Here is a 16,853-nt window from a genome sequence, read left to right as displayed (position 1 = left end):
ATTCACGCAGAAGGCTAGAAAATGATCTGGAAATGTCTTACGCAGAGTGATGAAGTTGAAGAACTCAAATAACATCTCAAAATCTTTTATCGAAAACAAAATAGTAAGTCAGGAAGAGTTTAATGAACATTCTTAACTAAAAACAGTCAAAATTATCTCAACTCAAATGGTTCCCAGCAATGAAATAGACAATCCAGAAAAAGGATTGAGGCCTAAAAGTGTACTTAAGCAGCAACCGGTTTTGAGGCGGCAGAGAGTCTGGACCTCTTCTTGGCCAAGCTCTCACTACGCCTTTCCCTCTGTTCCTTCAAGCGGGTTGCAAGAAGCTTCTGGTACTCAGCAGCCTCTGACTTGGCCTTGGCAATTCTCTTCTTCTTTTCAGCAATTCTTGCTCTCTTCCTTTGCAATGTCAGTGGAGTCACAAGCCTCTGGATCTTAGGAGCTTTGCTGACTTTCTTGCCTGTCGCCGTACATAGATATAGGTCACAACTAAAGTAAATATCAAAATGTTGGAAATTGATATCTTGGATAAGCAGTCTGCGTATCATTGTTACTGTTGCTAACAAATCAAGAATAATGACTCACCAGATTTGGTGGTGAATGTTCTGCGGTATGTGTTGACATACTTCCTTACATCATCTTCCTTGGAAAGGTTGAAGAGCTTGCGGATCTTTGAAGCCCTCTTTGGACCTCTCATCCTTGGCTTCTCGATATCAGTTAGGCCAGGAAGATCATTCTCACCCTTCTTAACAATCACCAAATTTAAAACGGAGAGATCAGGGCTAACAATGCATCCACGAACGGACTTCCTTCGGCGCTCTCCATTTCTCCTACCATAACCACGGAAGCAAGGGGTCCCTGTTCAAAAAAATATCCAGCTCTACTCAGTTACTAAATATCAATAACTATTGTAATAATCGATAAACAATTCTACACACCTCTGTGCAGCAGAAGTCTCACACGACCAGGTGTCAGCACACCCTGCTTCATGGGGAAACCTTGCTTGTCACAACCTCCCATAATCTTGAAAACATAGCCTTTGAACTCCTGAAATATCAATTAGATGGGAACATGTTAAAATAGACATAATAACATATCTAGTGCTAAATCATTGGCAGCACTTAACAAAGTAATAGTCCTTTAAAAGAAGAGGCGTACCTCACCCAATGCATCTCCGCTGACCTCCTGAGAGATCCTCTTGTCCCAGAAAACACGGCTGCAATTGAAAGAAAAATATAAGATAAGCCAAGTTCTCACTACATTAGAAGAGTTAGTATTGTACAAGCTTTGTTAGTATATAGATTGACAAATGCTAAAATAAGGAGAAATGGAAAAACTAATTACAGAAAGAAAACAAAAACCAGTAGAACTAGAACCTAAAGTGTTGAAACCTATAGCAATTTACTGGCTAAAGACTAAATCAGCTGCCTAAAGAATAGCAAGCTACTGGTACTAATGCAATTAAAAGCAGCAGGAGCATATATAAACCAATTTCTCGTAGTATAAGCATAGTTAGTATGGTTTATTAATCCTAAATCAGGAGAAATCAAACAGGCAGTGACTTAGTAAAGGACCCAAACCTGTGCTGCCAGGACCTGGTGTCTGGGAGCAACACTAAACTCATGCTACCCCAAACGTAGGAGCACAAGCACTTGTGCAGCAAAAAGAGGAAGTCTAGTGTAATTTTACGAACATGAAACCATATATTATACAATAGAAAACACAATCACCAATCACATTCCCCTTATAAAAGGCAGAATTCTATTTTTTGCCTATTATCCAACCAAACAACATGAAACCATGTAACTGCAAGCATTTCCAATTTTTGCCTATTATCCAACCTTACACCACAGTTCCCTTGTAAATGGCAAAAATAACAAAAGATCGGAAAACCTCTTACATTTGAGCAAGCACCAACGGAGTATTACAGAGGGTGCTAAAAATTATCTGCAGGGGGTTGTAATGTAAAACATTTCACATTAAAATATACTGCTGACCTCACTCACTTTTTACCTACTCATAGTTTGCAAATTGCAATTCGATTCCATCAGCAAATACCAAATCAAACTTCAAATAATTTCACCATTCCACCACGATAACACATTGTACCGTATGTTATCGTTATCAAAAGTATATAACAATGAGAAATAACCACATATAGTCATATACATTAACCAAAATCTTTGCACATTATTCCCCAAATAGCCTAATATCAAAGCAATAAATAACAATGAAAACAACAACCAAAGCAAGGAACGAGGGAAACGTACAGTTTCTGGTCATCGTCAATCTCGAGCTTCTTCTGGCAGCCAGTGGTCGGATTTGCAATGTTGAACTACACAAAAACCAAAAACTTCAAATCAATTTCCAATTGACAAAAATAACTGACAGCATTCAAGAGTGTACGTGTGTCCGAGAGCGAGAGAGAGAGAGAGAGTCCGAGAGCGAGAGTAACCTTCATCCTCGATGGATCGCAGAGGAGGCAGCAAAAATGCGAAGTAGTGATCTTAAACGCTCAGCCTCTGTTACGAAATTAGGCTTTTGGAGTTAGCTTTAGCGCCGTTCATATAATGGGTACTGCGGCTATGGAAATACGTGTATAGGGTTTCTAGCCCGGCCCATTTAGTGCTTTTATAGATTGGGCGGATTGGCCATTCCCATTACCGGATCAAAGCCCAATTCAAGGTTCTCAATATATATTAACTTTGATATAAATATCAAGAAATTTGGACTTAGTAAACAAATATTAACTTTGGGATGAATCAAATTAAAATTTCCATTCCAATCCACTTATTTAACACATATTATATATATTTATTTGGTATGTCTACGGTTAATGGAGCACATGATAACTCATGCATGAGTCACATCAATTCCATATAAATAATTCATTTTTGTATTTAATTATTTATTTTTGTTTTGAGATTTTCTTGGGACTAATTCAATTACAATTCTTATACATGCCAGATTGACTTGACCACAGCATAATTGATTTCGAGATATAATATTTGTTAAATGATTGTTAATACCATGCAGTATACATAATTTTTTTTAAAATAATAAGAGGATAATTTTAATTATGGGAAACCAGATAAGTCTGTTTTAATTTACCCAAAAATATTTGCCTAAAATGAAAATGGAAAACAAATAGAATTTTGTACATGATTTTTGAGATATCCAACCTGTGGCTTAATTATTTTTTTATTATAAAAAAAGTATAAAAATATATTATAAATAATTAATATAATTTTAATAATGCAAGTCGCGGTTTGTGATTGTGACTCTACCAAAAAAAAATTTTATTTCTGGCTCGGAGCTCGGTCCATGACTCCACATTTTTTCTTTTTTTTTTTAATTTTTTATATAAATTATATTTATTTGTTATGTTTATTTATAAATTTAAAGTTATTATTAATTATAAATAATAACTTTAAATTTATTTTATAATATTTTATAATTTATTGTTTTCAACATAATATAAAAAAAAATAAAAAAAAAGAAGAAAAAATGTGGAGTCGCGTTTCAGTCCGCGACTTTGAGCCAAAAATTAAAAAAAAAAACATATATTTGAGGAGTCTGACCGCAACTTGCATTATTAATATTATATTAATTATTTTAAATATATTTTTATAATAAAAATAATTAAGCCTCGAACCTGTCCTCTAAATGGGCCTACGGCCCAGTGAGCAGTATGGCCCAGCCCAAGCCACATACACCCAAATTGCGATGAAGATACTTTTGTTCTAAAATTATAAAGAAAAAGAAAAATAAGCAGAAACCGAATCTAAAAACCGCCCCCTCCGTTATTTCCTCACTTTCTCGCACTCCTTCTCTCTCTAAACATAAAAGCTCTCTCTTTCTCTCTCTCTCGCTTTCCCTCTCCCTTTCTCTTTCTAAAAATCAAAATCCCTCCTCCCTAAATCTGAATGGCGTCCCCACGCGAGGAGAACGTGTACATGGCCAAGCTGGCCGAGCAGGCCGAGCGCTACGAGGAGATGGTTGAGTTCATGGAGAAGGTCGTCGGCGCCGTTGACGGAGACGAACTTTCCGTTGAGGAACGGAACCTCCTCTCCGTGGCCTACAAGAACGTCATCGGTGCCCGGCGCGCGTCCTGGAGGATCATTTCTTCGATCGAGCAGAAGGAGGAGAGCCGCGGCAACGAGAGCCACGTGTCTGCCATCAAAAGCTACAGATCCAAGATCGAGTCGGAGCTCTCTTCCATTTGTGACGGCATTTTGAAGCTTCTTGACACGAAGCTTATCGGATCCGCATCCAATGGTGACTCCAAGGTCTTCTACTTGAAGATGAAGGGTGATTATCATCGCTATTTGGCGGAGTTTAAGACTGGAGCTGAGCGAAAGGAGGCCGCCGAGAATACTCTCTCCGCGTACAAGTCTGCTCAGGTTCGTTTCGAGTTGACTAGTTATTTTCCTGATTTTCCTTTTCGCTTTTCCGCGTTTGTGATATTTGTTTGTTTATGTATTTTAAGATCTATCTGGAGAGAATGCACAACGAGTTATGCAGGGGATCAGGGGGATTTTATGTTTTAGTATGTGTGTTATTGTCATTTGGAGTTAAAACTGATGGAGACTGCTCTGTTAACAAGTATCTTCTGTTACTCTGCTAAAGTTTATGAAAAATGTTGGTGGAGTGTGACAACTTTTAGTGAAATTACTTTGATTTGTTCTCTATTGTTGTTTGGTAATCGTCTGAACTCTGAAGTTGGTTATGAGTACGTTAGAGAGGTTCTACGTCTTTCTTCTTCTTCTTCCTTTTTCTTTTTTATTTTTTTATTTTTTTATTTTTGTTTAGATGCAATCTAATAGGTTAAAGTACTTTGCAACCGTTTCCTAATTTTATGTTTTTAGGATGTATATCTTCCTCATGTGCATTTTCTAGATCTCATGTCTAGCAATTTGATGCAGTGAATTTGGTGTTCCTTGATTCCTGTTGTGATTAACTGTTATAGCTATATCTTACTTGGAGTTAGTTTTCAACCTGTATCTATTAATTTATTTTCTGTTTATCTGTAACACCTTGTTCCCCAATTTCAAAATCAGTGAAAGTCATGAGTTCCTTGTTCTGCAAATATTTATTAGTTTCTAACTTAGTTTATTTTTGGCGTCTGCAGGATATTGCTAATGCTGAGCTGGCCCCAACTCACCCAATCCGTCTTGGCCTGGCACTCAATTTCTCAGTCTTTTACTATGAGATTTTGAATTCTCCTGACCGTGCTTGTAATCTTGCCAAACAGGTAAGCCTGAAAATCAACCTTCTTATCTTTATCTCTGTTTATTTTATTAACTAGAAAACAAACTTTGCAAACCATATTGTATCAGAGTTTTAAGCACCTTTATTGTCTTTGGCATGGTCTGTGGGGATGGGGAATATTTTTCTTTATTATCAAGGGACGGGAAACTTATTTGAAATATTTGAAGGACCTACATCACTCGTTTAGTTCAATATCAAATTGGGTATCTTTCAGTTGATTGAAAAACTGTCTACTTGGGCTAATGTTTACTTGGACTTTTCAAGGCTTTTGATGAAGCAATTGCTGAGCTGGACACTCTTGGAGAGGAATCATACAAGGATAGCACTCTTATCATGCAGCTTCTCCGTGACAACCTTACTTTGTGGACTTCCGACATGCAGGCATGTTCAGTTCTTCCTTTATTGATTACTTCCGGCAATGTTCTAGGACTGAGATAATGTTCATTATTCTTTGCAGGATGATAATTCTGAGGAGATAAAGGAAGCACCTAAGCCCGACAACGAGTAGTAAATTTTAGTGGTTTAGGATTTGGGTGTTCTGCTGTTCTCTCTATAGTATTCTACTTTTCCAGAATCAAGAATTGCTGCTTGTAGCATGATGTACTTAGGTTGATAGTCAACTTCTTTGGTGACTTCCAATTTTAGATGTCCTTATCTTCCCATCTCTCTGTGATTTCTCATCTTTCATTTCTTACCAGAAGACTAATATCTTGTGCCAAAGTTTGGTTATACTTCCATGTCTATTTATCTCCAAGAATGCTGCAATGATTTTGTATTATCCTTTAAAATCGGGTGTTTGATGTTTGAACACACCATTGCCTGCTCCAGTGATTGTTAACTTGAAAATTCAAATATGTTTCATCACGCTATGAGTCATGAAGCTCTGATTGGGATGTAAGTATTTTCATATTGAACTTAACAAACTAGATTATGTGGGCAATTGGTGCTGGGAATTGCTAGCAACTAAATTCAATCTTAGATCACAAGTTAAAACCTACCTGTATGTTGAATTGAAATCTAACCCATAACTTTTGGCTGAAAAGTAGCTGCACAACTTTGCCCCTTTAATTGTGTTGCACCAAAGCGTCACTGTTCATGATAAATAAAGTTCTCCGAAACTTTACAGTTGTATTGGAGTAGGCACTCTGTACCTGTTCCTGGTACAGAGTAATTGAAAGCGTGTGAAGTATTTGATTGGTCCGTCACTACCTGCAATCTATGTATGTGTTCCTCTTCGGTAGATTCGCCGGATACTAGGTTAATTTTAGTCTGAATTAGATTTGATGAGTTACAAAAAAATTCATGTACAATTTAATATAATAATTAATAACATCACAAGTATGACAATGTATAGTGTATTGAGATGAGATATTTTAATTTATTTATTGTAAAAAAAAAAAAAAAAAAAGAATGTTAGTGGATGTGGCTTTGGGGAAAGATTGAATATGAATGTATATCACATCTTGTTGGTGTTGAACTCCATATGATGATGGATTTCTTGTTGATGTTGAGATTAAGCAGATTAATTTAAGCTATTATTGTAACTTTGCTCCCAACCACTAAAGAGTAAAGAGGTGTTTTGCACAAATCATTTGAGCTTATTAGTTGCCTTTGGGCAAAATGTTATTACACTAAATAACAGCATTTGAAAGTCTACTTCTGAAGTTGAGTTTAGCTTTTCTCTTGTAAATACAAGAAACCAAAAAAGTGTCCATTTTAGACATTTTTTTTTAATATTTTCAAATGAATATTTGGACATCATTTTAGACACTCATCACATCTGAATATTTATATTACTACAAATTGTTGCCTTAAAATAATCCTCTTTAAATAATTATAACTAAAAACCATTTTTTTTTCTCTTCAACACTGTGTCTGTAATTCACTTGAAATAATTATAGTAAATTGAGTTTTAGTAACTGTTTTTAGTGCAGCAGAATTATACAAACCACATAAATCCTTGTGTGTTGCAATTTTTTTTTTTTTTTTTTTTACGTATTTTCCATACATTCACAATCTGATCGAAGCCGATACCTAGCAAGTATAACTACTATTTTTTAAAATTAATTAACATATATACTCTTTACTTTTACTACTATCTATTCTTTTTTCTTTTTAAGGAAAAAAATAATTAAATCAACTATTAATCTCCATTTGGACAAATGGATTTCAAGTTAGAAATTTTGAATCCTGAATAATAAAATTTTAAAATATATTTAAATAATTCTTATTCGAAATAATTAATTTTGAATTTAAATGATTGCATCGGAATGTGGAATCAAAGAAAAGTAGAAGCACATGATGCAAACACCAGTTGAGCAGTGAAACGTGGGATGAAGTGATCTTAGGGCGGCACAAACTTTGTTTGGATCTCAAGAAGCCGGCCGATGAATTCAAGAAGCCGGAATGCATCTCAGCCGGACAACCCACTCTTCACAATTTTTTTATCCTACTACCATTAATTTAAATTTGTTCTATGTAAAATGAAAATATATATGTCTTTTTATATGATAAATACTTTTTTTATTAATTATATGAAAATTACCGTTAAAGAAGTTTGAACGATGAAAATGGAGGGAACTAAGAGAAATTATCACAGTGTCTGAATTTGTATTTTTATTAAATAGAAACAAATCTAAAAAATATTATATGCAATTTTTTAAACCATAAAAAATTTATATATAATTTCACCAGACTTCAGCAATACAAAGTGTAATTTTTCCAGAATTAATGCACATGGGAAGTAATTATTCTAACCTCTCAAACTTAATATATAACATAGATCTATATAAGAGATGGGAGAGCTTTATGAAAACTGTTTAAATTATAATTTAATACTAGTACTTGTAGCACATATTACATATGTGCAAATTTTACAATATTATTTAAAATAAAATATTTTAAAACCATTTATTGTTTAATAAAGTATATGGAAAATAATAAGCTAATATTAAATTTATAATAAAATAGTGCAAAAAAATACATAAAAATAATAAATAAATAAATATCAAAAGATAATGGGAAAATGAGAAGTTATAAGATGAATAAAAAAAATTTAAAAAAAAAAAAGAGAGAAATCAAAGAGATGCTCTCCCTTAATGATAAGGTATTGATATTGATAAATGTAATCCTATGCCAAGTCATGAAATTACAAAAACAAAATGAGCAACAATCACCACCTCACTTAGCTGAGTGTTGTTGTATTTGCTATTTTATCGATCACTCTATATTGTATACTAATAATATGACAAAGAATAATTTATTCATCATAGAATTTGGTTGGACGTGGTCGAGCCCGATTCAGATTGAATTTTTCCATATATTCCCTCCATATCTTGGGTGTAGACACTTGCCAGGTATGGAATACATGTGACAGTCACATACATGCATTAGAAACCTCAACATCATTTACACAAATGATTTTTATTTTTTGAAAAATTACACATACACCCCTAGAAACACCAGCATAATTACACAAACTATTCATATTTTTTGCTGTTTGGAATTTATTTATGTAATTACGCAAAATACAAAGATGGTTTGTGTAAATAGACCATAAATCCTGGAGGGCAAAAATGTTTGAAGTACAATATACTAGTTTTTGTTGATTCATGTCATGAACATATACTTACACAAGCCAATTTGCACTCACTACAACGTTGTTGGTCAGCAAAGGATAGCTTTCCCATATTTGTATATAGTATGTTACATAATACTGAAGAATAGATTACAACAAAAGTAACCTTAGGCTACAAACTGAAACAAAAGCAAAAGACAATCGAAAAGCCATAAATCCTAACATTTCTTTACAAATTCTGTCTGAAGAATTTATATACCTACTTCATGTACTGATGAGCCTCACAACTCATGTCTAATCCTCAGCGTTTGATCTTTACCTGTATTTCAACTGTTTCTTCATTACAGTTTAAACATATAGTATGTCTCCTACAACTCTGCTGAATTGGGCACGTTTCATAGGTTTGTCGCCTGTTGTATCAGGCGCTTGTCTGAATGACAAAATACACCTTCGAGGTTACATCGTAGCCTAGTGTTTGTTTTTGTACTTCCATGTGATCTACTTCCAATAGTTTGTCGCCCGTTGGCTTATTGCCTGAAAAAGGAACAAGAAAAACAAGATTCAGACAAACTCTAATAGTTTGAAACACAAAAGTTGTGTATGTGTGTGTAAATCAGACATGTTTGAGGTGTAACGTTTCGAGAAATCAATGTGACCAAGACAAATATACCATTCGAAATCAAAGCTGTGTAAGAACGTTCTGATCGATGGATGAGTCCTTCTTGTGGAAACTTCTTCTGATAGTCAAGAGATCTCCCACTCGTCGAAACAACGGTTTCGCTCTTCTATGGGAGTTCTCATCTTGTCTATTGGAGTTGTCATCTTGTGGAGTTTCTAAACGCTCGAATTCTTCTGGGTGTGGTATCCCTCCAGTACACATGAATGCAGAAGGGTAGTACCCTTTGTGGTTAACCTTAGATTTCGGCGTACGAATCTCTGATTTCGGTGTTTCTGCATTTGCATCAAATATCGAGCCTTTGAGGGCCTCCGCCTTCTCAGGATCTTCATGCAGGAGTCTCTCCTCATCGTCTTCAGGTTCGTTCATGAACTTCAGATCATCAACACACAAGCTGAAAGTTTTGGTATGCCTATGCCTTCTCACTTCTTCCTCCTCCTCGGAGTCGGGAGAATCCGTTGCTTCATCCTGCTCCATATCCTCAAACTTGAACTCTGTCGATGCATTCGAAAGCAACGCTTTCAACTGCTTAACATTCTCCTTCGCTGCAGCCTCACTTATTCTAAGACGCTCGTTTTCTCTCGTAAGGAAAAGCAATGCCTCTTCCTTCTCTGTGAGACAATCCTTGAGAAACGAGTTCTCGTCTCTCGCAATTCCAGCAGCCGCTTTTGCAGCATTCGCTTCGTTAACGGCCTGTTTGAGTATGTCCCGCAGTTTATATGTCTCTTCCCTGGCCGACCTCGTCATATTTTCAGCTGCCTTTAAGGATTCAACAAGCTTATTGTTGTCATGCTGCAGAGTAGCCCTCTCCTCCTCTGCTCTCTTTATACAGCTAACGAATCCCAATTCTTTCCCGTTCCAGGCCAACAACGACTCCTCTGCCTCCACCCTCAGCCTCTCTGCCGTGTTTTTCTGCAACTCCGCCTCCACTCTAGCTTCATTCAGGAGCTTCTTGTACTTTTCCTCCGTGCTACGAACCATCTCCTTCAACTTCCTAGCTTCCCCTCTTACTTGCTCAAGTTCGTTTTCCGTCACACTAAGCTTCCCCTTCGCTTGGTTGGCTTCTGTCGCAACTTCCTTCAACGCCAATGCTAAATCCTCCATCGCTTTTGCACTCTTCGCTTCTGCCTCAATCGCCGACTTCCATTCATTTTTAACCAACTCAATCTCTTCAATCAGACTCTCGGCCTTCGACAACGCCTTTTTTTCTCCTTCTTGTGCCTGAACAAGATTCTCCTTTGCCAACTTCAGCTCCATCTCAATACCTCTAATCTCCTTACCTGCATTTACAGGCCCTTTCACCTCAACACTACTTTTCTTGGACAAATCTTCCAAAACCTCAATCTTTTCATGCAACGAAGCGATTTCAGCACTTGTTTCTTTCAGTTTAACCTTTGTTGCCTCGAGCTGTTTCGTCTGTTTTGCTAACGAATCAGCCATTTTAGATTCTGATAACCTCGCCCTCTCTACTTCATCTTCTAACTCCTCGATCCGTTTCTTGTTTTCCAACAGCAACGTCGTTACATCCTTCTCCCTCTCCCTCAATCCCCCCAACTCCTTGTTCAATTTATCCAACGACAAATCCTTCTCAGCCAAGACGACCTCAAGCTCCCTCACTTTCCCAAGCTCCGTTTCCAACAAATCGATCTTTTTATCTTTCGTTTTCAGATCATCCCGTGAACTAGTTAACAATTTTTTCAAGTTTTCGAGCTCCAACGTTAATGCTTCATTTGCCTTAACATTAGCCTCATCGGCTGCTCTCTTTGCCTCTTTAAGTTGATCAAGAATTCGATGTTTTTCAATCTCACAATCATTTAATTGCTCTTTAGTCCTTCTCAGCTCCTCCTCCATCTCTCCCATTTCTTGCTCCATCGACATAGTTCTATCCACCCGATTCTAACACACACACAAGAAAACAGTATCTCTCAAAATTCTTACACAAACAAACTATGATGCTACAATCGAACAAGAATCAACGGAAAAGGGGCAAAACGATTGATGTATACCTCAGACAAATATGAAACCTTGGAGGGCTTCTTGTCAACAGACTTCAGAGCATTTGCATCAATCTGTCTCCCTATAGCATCTCCTCTGCAAAGCTTTGATGCAGACAGGGTTCTTGAAAATACCGATGAATAATGGTTCTTGTGTCCAAAATCAACCGACCCTGATCTGAAAATCACAAGCTCAATGAAATAAAACACTCGAAAGAAATCTATTACTTATTTTTTCTGGGATATTGCCAACAAAATTGTACGACGAAACCGAAAAAGATTCGGACAACAACGAGAAAGTGAGAAAAAAAGACAAGAGCCCGTCAAAGTTAGGACAGGAATACTCCGGTAAAATCTCTGTTGCAGGCGGAATACCAATCAAAACAAGAACGGTCAAAAAACATAGTTGAGAAAATGGAGTGCGCACAAGAAAACAGTGCACGTAGTACCTCGATTTGGACCGTGACATGTTGGTTGTATTGTGTGTATGATGGATTCCTCGGCTACGAATGTTCTTTCCTATCTTTGGAAAAATCAGGAAATGCAAGAAAATAGGGTCAGAAAAACAGTCACCAAAATTAAATAAATATACACGCAAACAAAACACAAGACTTTTGCAGTCAGTGCGTGTTGTGCGTGTTCTTGGTTGAGAGTTTCTCTGGTTTTCTTGATACAGCCCGAAGTTGGCGGGTGTGTTTGGCTCGTAACGGCTCAAGTGAAGAAGGTGACAGATTTTGGGTTGAAAAAGACAAAAGAATTAGCCATGTTATATACATGTTACATTAGTTGTCTTAGCCTGCACTGAGTGTAAGAATGAAGGATATATATATTTCTTTATTGGACAATCAATTATATTAAAATTTAATATAAATATAAATATATTTTTATTATTTAAAAAATTATAAAAAATCTTTTTGATTTTAAAGTTTATCTAAATACGAGTTCATACTGTTAGCTTTCATTAGATTTTTATACAATTTTCATGATAAACTTACCGAAATGTACTTTTGAATTATAAATTAATTATACTTTTTTTACTATTTTTTCAAGTATAACATATTATATATTAATCATCCACTTAACAAATATATGGTGAATCAAGTATGGCAAGAAATCTAGAGGATTTTGACTTGGAATGGGTACATAAAATTAGCGAAACCAAGAAAAGGGAAAGAAAGTTCCAAATGAAAGAAAGAAATTCTTTGTTTAATATGGAAATTTTTTGGGGAGATTGAGATTGTCTTGTGGCCGGCAAACACGAGACCTAGGAAATTGTATATTTTTATTGAATTTAGGATTGGTTGACGGGAGAGGGTGTGTGGATCTTCTACTTTGGAGCTTTGATTCATGCAAAGATTAGTAATACTAGAAAATGATGGTTGGGAATAAAATATGTGGGATTGGGTGTTTGGAAACTGTAATGAAATGGGGTTTATGTAATATTATAATTTTGTATTCATGTGAAGAAATATATCATGATAGGTGGTCGCAGTAAGTAATAGTTTGGTTGGTTTTTGACCTAACATGGTAATAAATATATATTGTAGAAATGGTACTTTTTACCAAGAAGACAGTAATTTCTTGTAAGAGAAAGTATAAGATTAGATAAAATTGAAGTACTGATTTTACTTATGATAATAAATTTGGACTTAATTGTAAGAAGTTTTTATTTACATTATATTTCAGCATGGACAAGTCGATTTTCAAGATATGTTTGAAAGATAATAAGGATTATTTATAATCACTTTTTTTTAATAGTAATTAAAATTCAGATTCAGCGATTGTTGTATTTGTCGTTTTTAAAAATTGGGATGAATCGATAATGGGTTCGGAGTCTATACGGCCCAATTGCTATCTCTACAACTAACTCTCCTATGACTTTTCATCCAAAAAAAAAATATATGTTTATAGAAATGTGTGTATATATATTATATATAGAGAGAGTAATAAGTAGAAATAAAATGAGTCTAGTATAGAGTATAAGTGGATGATTAATTGTGTAGGTTTGGGAAGAGAGGGTTGGCAACAAGTACCGCACAATCAAGGCTGCTCTTGACTTCACAGAATGAATCCCATGTGTTGTGTTACCGTTGTTTGCGAGTGAAGAAAGGGAAGGGCTTCATTTCATTCTGGGCCGACAAACAAATATAACATTATTAAACATCATATATTTTGCTTAATTTGATGTAATAATTCCACCACCACGCCCATTATATAGTAAAAGTCAATGACTTACAACCGGTACTCCATTCCCGCACCACCATAGCATTAGCAGTTCCATCCATTGTGTACAAATACACTCTAAGTAAAATTGTATAAATTTAAACAAGAAAAATGACTGTATTAAAAGAGAACAAAAGGCTTAAAAGAATACTTAAAAACACTTACAATTTTATTAATAAATGACGTATACTAGAAAAACTTGTAAGTTCAACTTATTTTAAATAGTTAAAAAACTAAAACTACACAGTAAAAATAGTTTTTTCAACAAAAGACCTAATAAACATTTATATCTAAATGTTGCAAACACCCTCAATAGTTAATTCCATTGTAAAAACTTCTGCATAGCCTTCTTCAGCTAAATTCTCTAGCTGAAGCATGCATATACCATTCACACAAAACCCTGAAAAACTTACTAATCTGCTCCGCAGCAACGTGCAACCATAGAGGTCTCATGGAGCTCAACTGAAAAATATCAAACGTCTTTCCAGTTTCCAAGAGGTCACAGACAAATAGAAGTGATCCACACGAAGAAGCTAGAAAACAAATTTCACTACTTTAAAGTCAAATACAAACTATTGTTCGACGCCACCACCACAACAAGAGACCTACACGAGTTCACTAGAACATAGCACAAAAGTTCATAATACTTTCAGCCCAACAAAATACAAATGATCCCGTTACGGCACACACTAACAGTTCTGGGAGACCATTGTCCTAAGTGAGAAACTGTAACTAGTACAAGAGTCTGATGCTATCTATTTATATATTGCTTAACAGATAAGAAATTAAAGAACTAGCCCACCATATACCACCATACAAGCAAAGACAAAGCAGGCAAAAATCTATGCACGCTCGCCCCTGATCCTACGAGCCAGCTGGATGTCTTTTGGCATGATGGTCACACGCTTGGCATGGATGGCACACAAGTTGGTGTCCTCAAAGAGACCAACAAGGTAGGCCTCAGCAGCCTCCTGAAGCGCCAACACAGCATGGCTCTGGAAACGAAGATCAGTCTGCAACAACAGAAAAGGCAACCAATCACAAAACAAAGAAAAGCATGAGATATAACCAGCGAAAAACACAAGGTTCTCTACTTCTAATCCACCTTGAAGTCCTGGGCAATTTCGCGAACAAGCCTTTGAAAAGGCAACTTCCTGATCAAGAGCTCAGTACTCTTCTGATACTTGCGGATTTCACTGAATCAAGACACCATTGTGATTGTCAATGATCAGGAGGAAATAAATTAATCTAACAATCAGCATTTACAAAACACCTGTGGGGTGCATAAAAAGATGTTACTAGTAAAATGCATCAGGGCAATGCAAGTAACCACTCCTTATGTTGTGTATACAGCACAGTGGTGAAATGCATGGTGGGGCACCAAGGCGTTCTACACCCTGGAGTACCCCAGGGAATAAATAAAATTTTTGGTAACTTTCAGAGAACTGAATCACCCTAATTTGCAGTAAACAATCAAGTTAAAATTACAACTTATTAAACCAAGATAAAAACTAATGTTATTCCTTTTGTCGAGTTGGGATTTCTTTCCCATTTTCCATTCTTGGGCTGTCAGTTGATTACAGAAAGACTTGTCCATTTCACAACCAATAATCTATGTATAGGCTATTTTTTCCTATCATTTTCCCCCCCAACTTCAGCTGTATATCTTCAGGAATTTTTTCAATTAAATACTAGCAAACAAAACCTTTATTTTTGTTTGTAACATTTATATTAAGCAAAAAATGTACTTATCACTTAACTTTGCTATTAAGAAACAACTTTCTAGAGTGTTCTTTTTAATCTCAAAAGCTTTCGATTTAGATGCTTCTTATTAGGAGTATGTCATCACTTCTTCATTCAATGTTTATCTTATTATATATTTCCCACAATTTGTTAATAATGGTCTAACTTTTACATTTTCTTTTTCTAGAAATACCGCACCTAGGGAAAGACACATAAACACCCAATTCAAGGCCTTATCCCTTCTAAATATATTGTTACACAATCAATGGAGAAAGATGCTCACCGGAGAGCAACAGTACCAGGGCGGTAACGATGAGGCTTCTTAACTCCACCAGTTGTTGGGGCAGACTTACGGGCAGCCTGAACCAATTATATGAACCATATTAAAACTTTGAAAAACCTGAAATTTACACCCACAATGTGGTATACAAATATTAAAAAACAACTTGTCATGAACCTTAGTAGCAAGCTGCTTCCTGGGAGCCTTTCCTCCAGTGGATTTACGGGCGGTTTGCTTAGTACGGGCCATCTATAAGCATTTCAAGATAGAATAACAATTAGAAAATACCCGGATCAGAAAAAACCACTTTCCCAACAAACTAAAAAAGAAACTAACACCACAAAATTAATCTCCCAAGGCCACAAAATTACCAAGTTTTATTAAGATCCCACATAAACCGTACGCAAGGATTGACATAAGAACTACATTAACGCACTAAGCATACATCATTCCATAAGCTGACAGCATAAACTCGACCAAACTAAAAAAGATCACATGCAAAGAAACTTAAGCTTCTCACAATGAATTATATGGGCGCAGACTGGAAATAGAAGTCAAAAACTTTCCCAATTACAAATGATACAAAGAAAAATGCAAGCCTACACTCGAGGTACCGTTCGCAAGACCAACCAATTCGAACCAATCAAACCCACAATTTCGTGTTATAAAAAGAAAAAAGAAAAAAAAAAAACCTAATTTTAACAACATTAAAGCACGGGCAATGAAACGCAAAACCACGACACCAAATTCAAATCTTCACAAGATCATTATCAACATAAACTCAAGTCGAACAGCAGAGACAATACCCCAACCCTAGAAACCCAAACCCTATGCACGAATTAACTCACACCCAGAAACACACCGATAATACAAATAATTCTACAATAAAATAAATGGAATCAAATCAAAACAACACAAATTAGAAGAAAGAAGAATAGAAGACTTACCTCTCACTCGAGCAGCTCTCTCTCTCTTTCTTCCTTCTCTCTCTATATCTGGGGAGCGAATGAAAAAGTTCGTGAGTAAAGGTTAATTTGGGTATATACAGGGAGTTGGAAACGGTCCGTGATTCAGGAGAATCGGACGGTC

The 16,853-nt window shown here is 35.9% G+C and overlaps 4 protein-coding genes across 4 annotated transcripts; 1 reads left to right on the top strand and 3 right to left on the bottom strand.

Moving 5' to 3' along the window:
* Positions 1–15: 15 nt before the first annotated feature.
* LOC105176438 (small ribosomal subunit protein eS6) lies at positions 16–2,585 on the bottom strand. The gene is made up of 6 exons (XM_011099236.3): positions 2,456–2,585; positions 2,271–2,335; positions 1,159–1,216; positions 939–1,047; positions 586–858; positions 16–460 (listed from the first exon to the last, which is right to left on the bottom strand). The coding sequence occupies exons 1-6, from the start codon at positions 2,459–2,461 to the stop codon at positions 225–227; spliced, it is 747 nt and encodes a 248-aa protein (XP_011097538.1). The 5' UTR covers positions 2,462–2,585; the 3' UTR covers positions 16–224.
* Positions 2,586–3,794: 1,209 nt separating this feature from the next.
* LOC105176437 (14-3-3-like protein 16R) lies at positions 3,795–6,002 on the top strand. Its single transcript, XM_011099235.3, has 4 exons — positions 3,795–4,403; positions 5,132–5,254; positions 5,536–5,652; positions 5,729–6,002. Exons 1-4 carry the CDS (start codon positions 3,927–3,929, stop codon positions 5,777–5,779), a joined length of 768 nt encoding a protein of 255 aa, XP_011097537.1. The 5' UTR covers positions 3,795–3,926; the 3' UTR covers positions 5,780–6,002.
* A 2,867-nt stretch (positions 6,003–8,869) lies between these two features.
* Positions 8,870–12,274, bottom strand: LOC105176436 (uncharacterized). Its single transcript, XM_011099234.3, has 4 exons — positions 11,968–12,274; positions 11,531–11,696; positions 9,519–11,420; positions 8,870–9,382 (listed from the first exon to the last, which is right to left on the bottom strand). The coding sequence occupies exons 1-3, from the start codon at positions 11,985–11,987 to the stop codon at positions 9,528–9,530; spliced, it is 2,079 nt and encodes a 692-aa protein (XP_011097536.1). The 5' UTR covers positions 11,988–12,274; the 3' UTR covers positions 8,870–9,382; positions 9,519–9,527.
* Positions 12,275–14,367: 2,093 nt separating this feature from the next.
* LOC105176435 (histone H3.3) lies at positions 14,368–16,853 on the bottom strand. Its single transcript, XM_011099232.3, has 5 exons — positions 16,712–16,853; positions 15,942–16,013; positions 15,768–15,844; positions 14,847–14,937; positions 14,368–14,754 (listed from the first exon to the last, which is right to left on the bottom strand). The coding sequence occupies exons 2-5, from the start codon at positions 16,011–16,013 to the stop codon at positions 14,584–14,586; spliced, it is 411 nt and encodes a 136-aa protein (XP_011097534.1). The 5' UTR covers positions 16,712–16,853; the 3' UTR covers positions 14,368–14,583.

The sequence above is a fragment of the Sesamum indicum genome, linkage group LG13, assembly GCF_026168435.1.
Source record: "Sesamum indicum cultivar Baizhima isolate 11 linkage group LG13, ASM2616843v1, whole genome shotgun sequence".
NCBI classification, from domain to species: domain Eukaryota; kingdom Viridiplantae; phylum Streptophyta; class Magnoliopsida; order Lamiales; family Pedaliaceae; genus Sesamum; species Sesamum indicum.
The sequence above is the reverse complement of the archived record's forward strand: the minus strand, read 5'-3'. Positions and strand labels throughout refer to the sequence as shown.